The 14,585-nt window shown below is 41.9% G+C and overlaps 1 protein-coding gene across 9 annotated transcripts in view; it reads right to left on the reverse strand.

Annotated features, from left to right (window-relative positions):
- The window catches only part of HIPK1 (homeodomain interacting protein kinase 1), a 117,084-nt gene that overhangs the window by 58,331 nt on the left and 44,168 nt on the right, over window positions 1-14,585 (reverse strand). For all 9 annotated transcript variants that reach the window (XM_040337457.1, XM_040337456.1, XM_040337451.1 and 6 more), the window contains exons 3-4: window positions 7,352-7,475; window positions 622-741 (exon numbers count right to left, since the gene is read on the reverse strand). In XM_040337457.1, coding sequence (XP_040193391.1) covers window positions 622-741; window positions 7,352-7,475 — 244 coding nt within the window. The remainder of the gene's footprint in view (window positions 1-621; window positions 742-7,351; window positions 7,476-14,585) is intronic.

Raw genomic sequence — 14,585 nt, forward strand, 5'->3', positions numbered from 1 at the left:
TAAATGCTAATTTGAAGCGTGTCAGGTTCAGCAAGGGCTTACAAAGCCTTTATCAAGCTTTAATCGCTTTTTTGAAGCCTTTAGACCTAGTTTACACTTGAGCTAAAAGATCAGTTAAGCAGCATTTTTAGAGCTCTTTTTGAGAAACGTGGTTAACATTTTTGCATACGGTCAGGTTTCACCATTTTGCAAAAAAGGTGCAATTTAAAAATTACAAATATTTGTTATTTACTCAATATAGGATAAACTTTTATATTTAGTAGGAATTTTGTAAAATGTACCTGATCTGCTAATGATTTTAGTGTATTAAAAATATTGTTTTGATAAACATCTGAGCAAATATTGTGCCCAAAAAAAAAAAATAGAGAGCGCGATAGATATCTATATCTACCAGTAGCACCTTATTTGTATACTACTGGTCATGTGCGTTCAGAAAATATGGTTTGGTGGGTCTTAAACTATGAAAGCTGTAAAGGGGGGAAAAAATGCAAAAATGGCCTGGCCAGGTGTAAAAATATAGAGCACAGGACCTGGCAGCAAAAGGGTTAAACAATGATTGCATATATAAAGTTTAATGTATGCAACATTCATGGCTATTAAGAAACCAGACTACAGCACTACCTTTAACCTCCACAGTGGATAGCCCAAGTCTGGATCTCTATTGAAAAATCTTGAGGTCTTTGTTCCAGCACTGAGAAGATATTCTGCAGGTAGTCCTTGAGTCTGAGAGATGTATCTGATCTGAAAAACACAAAAATGACAGCAATTTTACATATGTTGCTGGCAGATTTTTTACATTAAAGCTGCAGTCATAACAGCTGCCAATAAATCATTCTATATTCATGTACTTTTTCAAAGCCTGTAATCCCCCCCCCCATGCAACCCATCTTAAAAGCTTGCCGTTATTGCCGCTTCGTAGACTGAACACGACAACTCTCGGTTTCTTATATTTTTGCACACACACACACTTGAAGTTCTGCATTTATCATAATGCCCAACATCACATTTTAAAGCTCCTATCTGCAGGCATTAATTATGCATGGTGTGTGTGTGTGTGTGTGTGTGTGTGTGTGTGTGTGTGTGTGTGTGTGTGTGTGTGTGTGTGTGTGTGTAAATTGCATAGCAAATGCACCTCACCATCTTCAACACTGCGTCATTTCCTGCTGCACCCGTTTAACATAAGAGAACTCACAGCCACATGCTTCTAAAATGCACCAAAATACGTTTTTCCTTTAAAAAGGTTTGCATGGAATGGGGAAGTATTTTCTACTTGTCAAGTCTAGTGTGTGGCTCCCTTATGGTCAGATTCACTCACTATACCAGCAGTCTCCAAACTTGTCAAAAGGGCAGTTCATTGTCCTTGGGGGGCCTGGATTGTGGCCAGTGGGGTAGAAAATGTCCCGGGCCCAGAATCAGCGAGAAAACACATGGCCCCATGGTTATGTCAGTGGGGAGTAGTGGTGTCCCACGGTTGTCAGTAAGGGGAATGGGGGGGGGGGGGGGGTAGAAAAAAAATCTAACATCTTAGTTGTCACCCCATCAGAAAGAGCCGGCGTCATGTCAATTAGGATACATTTGGACATATTGAATGAACCTCCCCAAAGAAACAGGCAGAAAGAAAACCTTAGAGTTTAAAAAAAAAAAAAAAAGAAAAAAGTATCTGGCTCTAGATATATACTTTGAAGAGACCAGGCACATTAACCTTTGGCTGTTAATATATTTAATAATTAACAACCATTTAGTAGATCAATCATATGTGGGCATACATGTAGTGATTTGCAATTGATCTAGGCAGCAGCAATCACAAACATCGCTGATTAAACTATACAACATCCACTACACATTCAAGTTTCCACAATTCTGCGATTAAAATCATCAAGAATGGTTATACTGTATATCTATGCAATTAAGACTGTTGAATCGATCTGCATTACAAGCGGTTTTCTGATACAAATGCAGTTATCTACAGTTGACCAACTTGGCAGTCAAAATTCAGCTCACTAAAGATGGATTGAAGGGTCTTGTTTGTGATATTTATTCACTTTAGGTTTGCTGGATCACAATGATCAATTACATAATCATCCTGATAAGTGTTTGGCCACCACAACTCTAATTTTATGTTTGGTATGATCACGCTAAAGGCTGCAATTATCTCATAAGGCAGGCTTACAGGAAACCTGCCTGCATTCCAAGCTGGAAGATCTATTTTTGCTATGTTACTGCACAGAGCTGATCTATTTCAACTGACTTTGCATCATATAAAATAGACTAATCATCAAGGTAGAACATTGCAGATCAACCCAGAACAACAACATGTCCTACTGGCCAGAAATGATTGTTACAACAGATGCAGCACTAGAATTTGAACACAGTCACATCAAAATGAAGGTGGGGGAAAAAAAAAAAAAAAAAGAACACAAGCTTCTTCAAACTAGATGTCGCTATTGGAGGGAAAGCTAGTCCTTATTTGATTTTAGAAAGAGAAACAAGCAGCCTCCCCACCCACTTTACGGAAATGTTTCAGAATACTGGCAGATTCTCAATTAAGGAACATTATCCAACCAGAGTTGTATATTTTTAACTACTGAAAGCCAGCAGAGGTCTTGTGGACATTTACTGGTCTACACAACATGGTTGCAGTAGGCAATTCATTTACCAAAATTCCCAATAACCGACATTTGTAAACACAAGTGAGACACACACACACACACACACACACACTATAAGTGCTGTGAGATTCCAGTCTTTAGTGTAGATTAGAAACACAGGCACCCAACTGGCTCCTTCCTGTAATCAGTTTTTCCCCTTCAGCAGGGCTTCAGCCAAAAGGCAAGGTTCTGCTCTTTTTCGCAGTAAGCAGCCAGCTGTGAAGTTCCCAGAAGCCAATCGGCTGCCCAGTTAATATGCTGGCACCCCGAAGATAGTGAAGAATCAGTCTGGGTGAGGACAGAGCTGGATCCTGGTGCAAGTAGGGGTGTTTATTAAAAGTAAACAGCTACACAGTTTTTGTAACTGCGGACTTCTAATTTTTACACATCTGACTGAAGCTCCTCTTTATGGATGGAATTTAACAATTCTTAGGAAAATATGTATGAAAATTCTCAGGGCAGTCATTTGTTGGCATAAATGGGCTTTACCAAATGAATATCACATACACTGATAAAAGTGAAAAAACTTTGCATCCCGCTTCTTTGAATTTTCTCGTCATTGCGATCGAAAACAATAGATTAAAAAAACAAAAAAATAGAACCTTTTACCAAGAAATTTCATTAACATTTTTACCCATCTATGACCAGCTTTAGTATGAGCATAGCCAAGCAATTTGAGAGCTTTTTTTAAGTGCAACTTGTAGTGCAGGCGCAAAATTGGAGTACCTGAAAAAAGCATGCGTAAACATTTTTCAGGTGTTTACATCAACTTCTATAGGGCCAAAATGAGCAATTTCGCCCCAAAAAGCTTCAGTAATGAAAACAGGATCCACTGAAAACAATTCATTTTGAGTGGGGACTCACTTTAGCAATCATAAATCAAAATGCTCAGGTGTGAATGGGGACAAAGGGTATGCATTAGGGTAATACTGATACCAGCATCGGTGCAGATACCAAGCATTTTCATGAGTACTTGCACAAATGCTACAATGCCTAATCAGACACCTCCAGCATCCTCCAGGAACGAGGAGGTCATGGAGCCCAGGAATATTGGCGAATCCAAAGGCGACAGAACAGAGCCGTGCATTGCTGAACACTACATTCCTCCGCAGGACCAGGATGACCGAGCTGAAGGGGCTGGCCTGGGAGCCAGAGAAGGTAGATTAGGGCTTTACCATATACTACCCACCACCAGTGCTGCAGGGCTTTCCCATTCTACTCGCCCCTTCCAGGGTCATTAATTGAAAGTCAGAATGATGGGAGATTTTAGAAGCACACCGCAGGGACTGTCCAGCCTGCTGGACTTTGTCATATAGGAGGATCAGGAAAGTGAAATTTACCCAACAGTCATACATTGTGTATTCTTTTCTTTGTAGAAAAAATGATTCCGCTGAAAAAGTAGTAAGTGCTTATTACAGCTATTTATATCCCGACCAGCCATAATGTGATGCTTAATTTGATACCTCCAGCTCTTCAGCACTGCATGACATTAAACACTAGTGGACTAGCCGCCGCAGTTATACTTTGGCAGGTCAATATAAAACAGACCCCCATTCTGTCAGGGGAGAGGAGACAGATCTGTTCATGCCAAGTATGAACAGTGTTCGACCGCCTCCTCCAAGTCAGTTGGGTGACGGCAGGGTGGGAGAGGGCAAGTGATGTCAAGGTAGTTGAGGGTGGGGTGAAATAGGGATTGTGGGAGTGTTGGGATGAAAAAGGCCGTGATCGCTTGGGGGGAGGGGGGGGGGGATAGGATATTTATTGGGACACACAGGGGCAGAGGTGACTGCAGGCATGGCACAGGGAGGCAGCCAGAGATTGCACGCATGGCACTAATAGGGTAAATTGGACTATGTTGGCAGTTTTTAAACATGGGTATAGGTGATCAGATGCTTCAGTGGATTGCTAGTGTGTACTCTGCCCCACAGGCCTTGGTTAAGGTAAATGGGGTACACTTTGAATGAAACATGCATCCCAGGAGAAAACACGGGAATAGAATATGGCAGATATCTAGTCCGATAGAACCAAACCCATTACATGAGTATTGCATAACAATTGACATTTTTTTTATGCGATTAAAAAACCAATTAACAAAAATAATAACATAACACACCTAGTGTCTTAGTCAGAAATTGAAGAGTACATAATTCTATAACAATCAATAGTTTTAGAGAAGAGCAACATCTTTGTTTTCTATATATGAACCAGTTTCTTCGTGCTACATGAGAGGCTGGGGAGATGCCCATTTGCATGTCGACATAACGCTTTTCGGCGTCATGCATGCTGCGTCACTTTGGTGGTGCTGGCGTGCTTGCGCCGTTTTTCACCTCGGCATCTCCACGAGGTGGTTGACGCTGGAACGGCGGGCAGCTTTTGCTGCTCCATTGTCCGGCGCCACCTCCTCTTCTTGTTGGCCGCCGAGCGTGCCGTTGGTGGATCCTCCCCTCATAACTGCAGTGAGTATTCTTACTCCCCCGGTTTAGTTGGTCCCCTTTTAGTGGACATGTCCTTGGATATGCTTGCAGCACCGATTTTTTTCGCGCCTACACCCATTTAGGTACCTTTTGATTTGTCACCACTTCACTATGCTCCTCCTCTACCCCTATTTTCACCATGGGTTACCACCCCTCTTTGTGTTTATGGTATATTACCTCAGTACTTGGGTTGGTCTACTATTTACATTGTTATTTTATTTATTTTCATTTCAAATGGAACCCTGATATTTGCCCTCAAGTTAGAGACTTTAATAAAATTTGGCTAAACCAATATTTTGGGGATACAAGTAGATCTTAACCATAAAGTTTTGGCCTGTGCAGATGATTTGCTTTCTCCTATGTCTAATTTACATGCATCACTGCCTAATCTTATGTAGGAAAATTGACCGATAAAAAGGCTTATCAGACTTAAAAATAAATTACACTAAATCTGAAGTTATGGACTGTGTCTTGTCTCCTTACCAATGAACCTTACAACTTAACTTCCACTTTAAATGGGCGTCTACTGCATTAAAAGTACTTGGGCACATAAGTCTTCAAACTTAGCAAATACCTTTGAATTGAACTTTCCACCATTGCTTCGTTCAGTTCGTTCTCAGATAATTGGCATCAAGGTTTGGTCGACATATTAAAATGAGTCTCCTACCAAAGTTTGTGCATCTTTAAGGCATTACCCATTTCCATCCCTGCTGTATTATTTCGCCAAATTGGTGCTCTTTTTACCAAGTTTATATGGGCTCATAAACGGCCTAGACCAGCGATGGTGAACCTTAAACACCAGATGTTTTAGAACTACATTTGCCATGATGCTCTAGTACACCGCAGAGAGCATAAGCATCATGGGAAGTGGTTCTAAAACATCTGGGGTGCCAAGACTCGCCATCACTGGGCCTAGACTCGGTAGACTCCTGACACCGCCTAAATACTATGGCGGAATGGCTGTCCCAGATGTATTTAAATACCATCAAGCCGCCCACCTTTGTAGAGTGATTAATTGGATGGCCATTGAGCACCAGTTCAGCCCTGTCCCTTTTCACAGGGCTTTGTGGTGCTATGTAGCCTTACCAGCCTCTATTAAGCATTAGATTATAGGCCCAACACACCAATTAGGCTTTACGGTTTGTCGGACCTCCAAACTCAATACACTCGCCACTATTCCCCATTTTAGGGAACCATAACTTTTTCTTCCAGGCAGTGTGTCCGGTTCGTTCTGCAGTCTTAAAATATGTTTCCAGGCCTCATTTTTTGATTTCTAATAAATGGCCCACAGTCTCTATATTGATGCAGTCAGGAGGTAGATTTAGAATAAACTTTTGGCAGGCGCTACAGATAAGTCACCATTTTCAATCCCTAGAACCCCCGGAGAACTTCAGACATCAGCGGACAATGTTTGAAGTATATTTCAAGGATCAGGCTTCTCTCTCAGACTCTGATATACGCTTTGTTAATACCCCCTCAGGATGATTTTTTGATGCCAGGTCTTAATAAAATGGGAAAGATCTGGATTGGATTTTTACAACTGTCCAGTGTCAGAACATCGGTCTTTCTGAAATCATCCATTTGTACGTGTATTCAGGAATAACTATGAATTAACGTGTTGGTACTGAACTCCATTAGGCCTTCGCAGATTCTTTCCAGAGGCCTCAGACAGTTGCTGGAGATGGGGAGGGACATGGAACTTACTTCATATTTTCTGGCTCTGCCCGAGAATTAACAGTATTGGTTGGAAGTCTAGGATAGCGCAAAAAATTGCAGATTTCTCCAATACTGGAATATCCTGCCCTTTTCCTGCTTCATTTTTAACAAATTCTGACTCAGACATGTAGGAAATCAGTACTCCGTCACCTTGTTAATTCCACCAAAGCCTGTATCACTATGCGTCAGAGGGATCCTAATCCTACCATTACAATTTTTCTCTCTATACTTTTATAGCAGAAAAGATTAGTATTTTTCATGAATTTTTTCTATACTTCTAAACTAAACAAGCACAGTTTCACACTGGAAGGATTTGTTGTGTTTAATTCATGTGTGGTAAGGTGCGTTTAGACGTCATTAATGCCCGTGAGATACCATGTTTGATTGCAACTCTTGCAATGCTGTGAACGGGCCTCAAGTACAACAGAAATTTATTTTTTCTTATCTATGACAAAAATGTAACAGAATTTGAAAGGTTAATATTTACCAGTCACATTTTCAATTATAGCATACCTGATCATACTCTGATGCACCAGGGTAGAGAGGCCATCCAAGGAACAATTCTGCTATGACACAACCCAAGGACCACATGTCTATTGCTTCACAAAACGGCAACCCAAGAATGATTTCAGGTGCCCTGGCAAGAAAGCAAAATATTTTAAAATTGATGAAGTTTAAAGAATAAAAAAAGAATTGTAAATTAAAGACCACCAATTGCAGGTCTACATTTTTAAACTTGATTACACAGAATTGTAGTAGTCAACAGCCAGACTACTGCATGTAAAACATTAGCTTTTTCTCTTGAAAAACAAGAACCTTAAGCCCTGTACACATGGGCAGAATGTCAGGAGAGATTTGCTGGTTTGAAATAAAAAAAATAAAATAAAAAAAAATAAAAACAGCCGACATTCTGTCTGTGTACATGTCTGTCTGGCTGACATCTGTTGGACGCGCATGCTGGAAAACCAGCAGCCGACAGACTCCTGATCAGCGCTCTCAGCCAATAGCAGAGCGTTTTGAGCGGAGTGTTCTGGCGGTGGGGCCATCCCTGGCAGAAAACAACAGTTCAGCAGGGGAGATCACTGGACTAACCTCACGCGGTTAGTACAGCAGCTCCAACCAGAGCCGTCAGTGTATACCCAGCTTTAGCTTTTAACACAATTTGAGGGTTGTACCAAGCTAGTCTGCTCGTAAGTAATCAAATAGTGTATGGCACATTTTCAAAAAAAGTACAAACTCAAACTGGTAAATGGTTTAACAGTAACAGTGCAACAGGCCTAAAGGCAGGCTAAGCAGTCCCCACATATTCACTCCAAGTTTCACAGCTCAAAATATAGATTTACTGTTGGAGTGTAGCGTTTTACTTACCCTCCAAAAAAAGGTCTCAACTCCACATGGTCTGTCAGACTTCTACTGCTAAAGAAAATGGCAATATGGTACATTCCATCTAATAAAATCTGACCAGATTAACCACTTGAACCCCCTTAATAACCAAACCAGTTTTCAGTTCTCACATTTTGAATGACAATTACTCAGTCATACAACACTGTACCGAAAAAAATGTGTAGCGCTTGAATATTATGTGTCATAAAAACATATTAATGTGAAATATAAATCGCAAATGAATAGAAATGTATCACAATAAAAATTACAGTGATCAATATAGAAATAAAGTCCATATAATTAGCATTCCATCAAAGGAATCATGAGATGCTCAATATAATGTGCTGAAGTCCATTGAAATAAATTCCACCACCTGAATACTGATAAACAATGTATAAAAAGTTGATTTTTTCCTTTCAGTGAAGAGTGACCACCACCAGATAGAAATGGAGGCACACAGGGGGTATGTTGATGTCCACATCTGGTTAGCTGTTTAGATGGTGATTCCAACCATGGGAAGACATGCAAGGATATAAAGGTTCCACAACAGTGTCGCTCCTGCCAACTTTCTGAAATGGAAATGGACACCTATTAGCAGGGCTTTTTTCCCCTCAAACAATAGGTGCTGGAACTCAAGCACGATCCTCCAAAAGAGGGGGTTTTAATAGGTGTCCCTCATTTCCATTTCAGAAAGTTGGCAGGAGCGACACTGTTGTGGAACCTTTATATCCTTGCATGTCTTCCCATGGTTGGAATCACCATCTAAACAGCTAACCAGATGTGGACATCAACATACCCCCTGTGTGCCTGATTCAGAACCACACATATAAGCTTGATCTGACTTGTAGTGGCGTATGTCACCACAAGTCCACCCCTTCTGGTAAGCCTCCATTTCTATCTGGTGGTGGTCACTCTTTACTGAAAGGAAGAAATCAACTTTTTATACATCGTTTATCAGTATTTACGTGGTGGAATTTCAATGGACTTCAGCACATTATATTGAGCATCTCATGATTCCTTTGATGGAATGCTAATTATATGGACTTTATTTCTATATTGATCACCAATTTTTATTGATACATTTCTATTCATTTGCGATTTATATTCACATTTATATTGCACATTAATATGTTTTTGTGACATTATTCAAGCGCTACACATTTTTTTTCCATATTTTATTTGCTAATTTATTATTTTTTAGCAGTGTTAGCAGCTGTTTCTTTGCAGGCAGCGCAGTGTATACCACATTTTCTTAAACACTGTACCCAAATGTCCTTTCACAGCTTTTTTTTGTTGGCATTTATTCACAGTTGGATTTTTTTTTTTGCGCTATTCAAGAAAAAAAAAAAAAGAAAAGACAGAATTATGTAAAAAAATAAAATAATTTTTCTTCATAAATTTTGGCCAAAAATGTATACTGCTACATCATTTTTTTTAACCAAAAAGTACAAATTGGTGTATATTATTTGGTCTTTGTTAAAGGCCTTTTTCACATGTGCGGACCTTATGTCCGCATTTTCATCCATCCGTTGCGGATGAAAACGGGACAAACATTGGTCCCTATGATTGCGGGTGACCATCCGCTGACACCCGTAATCACCCGCCTCCGCAAAGCTGTTTTTTCGGACGGAAGAAAATCCTATTTTTCTTCCGTCTGGCGAATCAGATGAACACAGACATACAGTCCGTGTTCATCCGATCCCCCCATAGGGGAGAGCGGAGGAAAGACAGGGCGGTCCCTGCACAGTGTGCGGGGACCGCCCTGTCAGCCAACGGCTCAGCGGGGATTTTACGGAGGATCCCAGCTGAGCTTTACGGACACGCGGAGGCGGATCATTACTGATCCGCCCGTGTGAAAGGGCCCTTAGAGTCCACAAGCTATGGTGCCAATATCTGAAAATTGATCACACCTGAAGTACTGACGGCCTATCTCATTTCTTGAGACCCTAACATGCCAGAAAAGAACAGATACACCCTTTGGAAAGAAGACATTCCAAGGTATTTAGAAAGTGGCATGGTGAGTTTTTTGAAGATGTCATTTTTCCCACAATTCTTTGCAAAATCAAGATCTCACAAAATTGCATACCACAAATTACACCCCAAAAAACTCTTACTATTACTCCCGAGCAGGGTTTGGCAAATTTGCTTGGAATCTATGAGCCAGCTAAAAAAGTTAGGAGCCAGAAAACGCACCCCGTCCCGACGAGCTTGCGCGCAGAAGCGAACACATACGTGAGCAGCGCCCGCATATGTAAACGGTGTTCAAACCACACGTGAGGTATCGCCGTGATTGGTAGAGCGAGAGCAATAATTCTAGCCCTAGACCTCTAACTCAAAACATGCAACCTGTAGATTTTTTTTAAACGTCGCCTATGAAGATTTTAAAGGGTAAAAGTTTGTTGGCATTCCACGAGCGGACGCAATTTTGAAGTGTGACATGTTGGGTATGAATTTACTCGGCGTAACATTATCTTTCATATTAAAAAAAAAAAAGGGGATAACTTTACTGTTGTTTTGTTTTTTAGTTAAAAAAAAGTGTAATTTTTCCCAAAAAAGTGCGCTTGTAAGACCGCTGCGCAAATACCTTGTGACAGAAAGTATTGCAACGATCGCCATTTTATTCTCTAGGGTGTTAGGATAAAAAATATATATATAATGTTTGGGGGTTCTAATTAGAGGGAAGAAGATGGCATTGAAAATAGTGAAAAATGACATTAGAATTGCTGTTTAACTTGTAATGCTTCACTTGTAATACCAACGGCCACCACCAGATGGCACCAGCTCACACAAGGAAGAGCTGGGGACTTCACAAGGCCGCGGCCTCAATTACCGCACATCAAGGGCTCCCCGTGATCGAGCGACTTGACTAGTCCGCCGCAATCCTGGGGAAAAGGCGCTCCGCGGACTAGGCCGAAGCCGCGGCCTCACCTAAAACATCCTGCCCGCAGCGATCCTGGGAAAAGGCTGAGAGCGGCATATGCCGCTCGCGGCCTTTTCCCAGGATCGCGGCGAGCAGGGTGTTTTAGGCGAGGCCGCGGCCTAGTCCGCGGAGGGCCGGTCCTATGGAACAAAATGTTTCATTTTTCTGCCCACCTTCCAAGCCAAGTCGCCAGGACGCTATTTCTAGTCGCCATGGCAACCTGGCGACCGGGATTTGTCGAGCCCTGGTCAGGGGTCTTCCAGAGACCATCACGGACATCAAGGCAGTCCAGGAACTCAAAGTCCTGATCCCTTCCATTGCCTCACACAAACTAGAGCTGGACAGGGCACATAGATCCCTGGGTCCCCTCAGGAAAGATGGTTCCCCCAGGGATATAGTGGTGAAACCACACTTATGCAGTGAAGGAAGATCATGAAAATCTCACGCCAACAATCTCGCATATCCTTCCAGGCACATGACATCCAAATATTTGCGGATATCTCCCCCATGACTATTCAAAGACGCAGAGCCCTTAAGCCGCTGCTGACGGTACTAGCACAGAAGGAAAGTTTATAATTCAAGACCCAGCGATGGATACCTCTAATCTACAAGCAGGTTCATCCAAACGTCCAACTCCTACTAGTCCAATTTCTCCCACATGGAAGACAAATAAAAGCAGGCGCACTAAGGATCCAGTAACTACCTGAACTCTGAACAGCAACCATTTTTCCATTTTATTTACCCATGTTGATACCCTTTAGGGCGATTCCCAATTGGATCTCCTCTCCGCTTCTGGAGATCCTTGTGACACCAAGTTTCACCTCCACTCATTTCTTCCTGTAAGAATGACTTTACAGCACCCTCTTCATACACCCATTCAATACTGACAGGGAAAAGTCAGTCAACGCTCCTACTACCATGAGACTGGTATGAGAGGCTACAGTTAAAGATCCTTCAGAACTCCGAACAGAACCCACACCATTCTTTGAGGACTATCCCTGTTTTCTCCACTAGCCGTTTTACGGACTGAAACTTTTCCTCAGATAAAGACTCCCCTTTTACAAATTACTGATCTGAGTAAATATAAAAAAAATTCCTTTTTTTCCCCCCTTCTCTATTTAAATGCACTCAGAGGGTTTTGCCATATATATCTGCCATTATCACATTTTTTCCCAAATTCAGTGTCACTGTTCCTCTCTTGCATATGTAATTTGTTATGTTATGTTTTTTGCATTTCAAAAGAAGAAAATGTTATTTGGGTACAGTGCTGCATGACCACGCGATTGTCAAAGTGTGACAGTACTGACAGCTGAAAATTGTCCTGACAGGAAGGGGGTAAAAAATGTCCAGGATTAAAGTGGTTAACACATGTTACACTTACCTGCTCTGTGCAATTGTTTTGAATCAAGTGACCCTGAACCTCGACTTCTGGGGTTCCCTACCCGTGATCTTTCCCATCCAGTGGACACCCACCCACATGGACACCACTGGTTAAAAATTGGACTCGGGTAAGCATTTAGGGTGTTCCTTATTTTATATATAATGTTTGCATTATGTCATGGCTGCGCTAGTTTTCGTTTTTCATTAAAAGCGAGAAGTCGTTTTTTTTCCCCAGTTTAATACTTGCCTAGGTGGAAGCAGCATCGGGCCGATCGTTCAACGCTGATCACTTGGTTCTCACAGTTCCGTGCAGAGAGCTGCTGTCAATCAGCAGCACTCTGCTCCTCCATGCTCACTGGAATGTTGAGCTGTGGAGGGGCAAAGAGCAGCCGCCTCGGCTGCTCGCTGAGGGGCCGAGACTCATCCATCCAGGCACCTGGCGGATCCAGACTTTGTCATGATGATACGGTACCTGGGCTGATTTCTGACGTCAGACAGCAGACTTCAATCCCCTCTGCTGAAACCGGGTCACAGGAGTGAAGAAATTTCACTTTGACCCGTAGGAAAAGCCCAGTCAACCGAGCCCAGGCTGGACTTCTTTAATGTATTAAGACCCAAAACCAAAAAATTTAATACATTGCAGCTTACCAATCAGATGTGGTGACTGCATTTTTTTTTTTTTAGACTTCTCGATTTTACCCTGGTGATCCGACCAGTAAGACATCTTTTATATCAGAGTACCTACACCCTGGATGAAGCAGGGGGACCTTTGGAGAGCAGCACTGCCAGTCTGGGGGAGGGGCTCATTTAAACTAGTGGTAACCCTTTGAAGATCTGAGGTAAAATGCTCTTTAGGCTTCATTTCCATGGACGTTTTTACAGCCACTTTTTTTAGCCTTTTTTTACAGCTTAAAAACGTCTGTCCATGTTTAAAAAAAAAACGCGGTAGCGCGTTTGATAGTTTAATGTCTGGCGTTTTTACAGCTCTAAGGCTGGAGCTTCAGAACGCACTGGTCCTGGTTTTTTTTGCAGCTTAAAAACGGCTCAGCCATCTACAGCTCAAAAACGTCATGGTGGGCATGAGGCCATAGACTAACATGGAGAGTTGTTTTTAAGCTGCAAAAAACGCTCAGAAAAGTGGCTGTAAAAACGTCCAAAAACTTCCATGGAAATGAAGCCTTAGAGTTCAACAGATGAAAGCAGTATATCACCGCCTGTTTAACCCCTAAAAGCCGGCAACAGGCAATTGCAGCATGGCCCTTATACAATCAAATGGATGCAATTTGGCAGGTAGTACTGCCTGCAAATTGCATCAGGATAATTATTTTGCTATAAAGCAATGTGGCTACAACATAAGAGCAGTAAAGCATTTACAAATTTATAACCAAGCCTTAGCGTCAGTTCACACTTGTGCGATGGCAGACATTGCATGTGATTTGCATCGCACTGCTGTGCAGATCACATGTAATGTCTGTGCGATGCGAATTCAGCCATAGATTGTATGGCTGAATTTGCATTGCGTTTGGACCAAAATCATGCAGGAACTTTGTCAGCACCAGAATCAGATCACATGCGTGTTCAAATTCACAGTTAGTACTGCATGTAACCAGATCTGGAGGCGTTGACTTTCTATCGACACCCGCTGCTGTTTGAATAGAGCAGTGTGAACTGTCCGCGAGTTATATGCGATGTGGGAGCCAGCACTGGAATTGCGCAGGTTTCCACATCGCGCTGTGTGAACCGGCACTGAATGAGTGAAAAGTAAAAAGAGTGACATAAAATACGTAAACTGTTAAGAGGGCATTTGTGCATTCAGGAAAACAAAAAGCAAACACAAAATGAAGGACTGTCAGTTACTCTCCCCCATAACCCCCGTCCGTCCAACACAGAGTCCGAGGTCCTGGCATGTCTTGATATCCAGGTTTAAAAGGGAAAAAAAAAAAAAAACTTTGTTTACATTCAGATTCATTCTCCCTAGACGTAGAAAAGTTAAGCTGGGTAAACACTTTTCGAAAATTGACCAGTTTAGTGGGAACGACCAGCTTTGGTGCAAGAGACATGCTG

Source organism: Rana temporaria, chromosome 2 (assembly GCF_905171775.1).
Source record: "Rana temporaria chromosome 2, aRanTem1.1, whole genome shotgun sequence".
Taxonomy (NCBI): domain Eukaryota; kingdom Metazoa; phylum Chordata; class Amphibia; order Anura; family Ranidae; genus Rana; species Rana temporaria.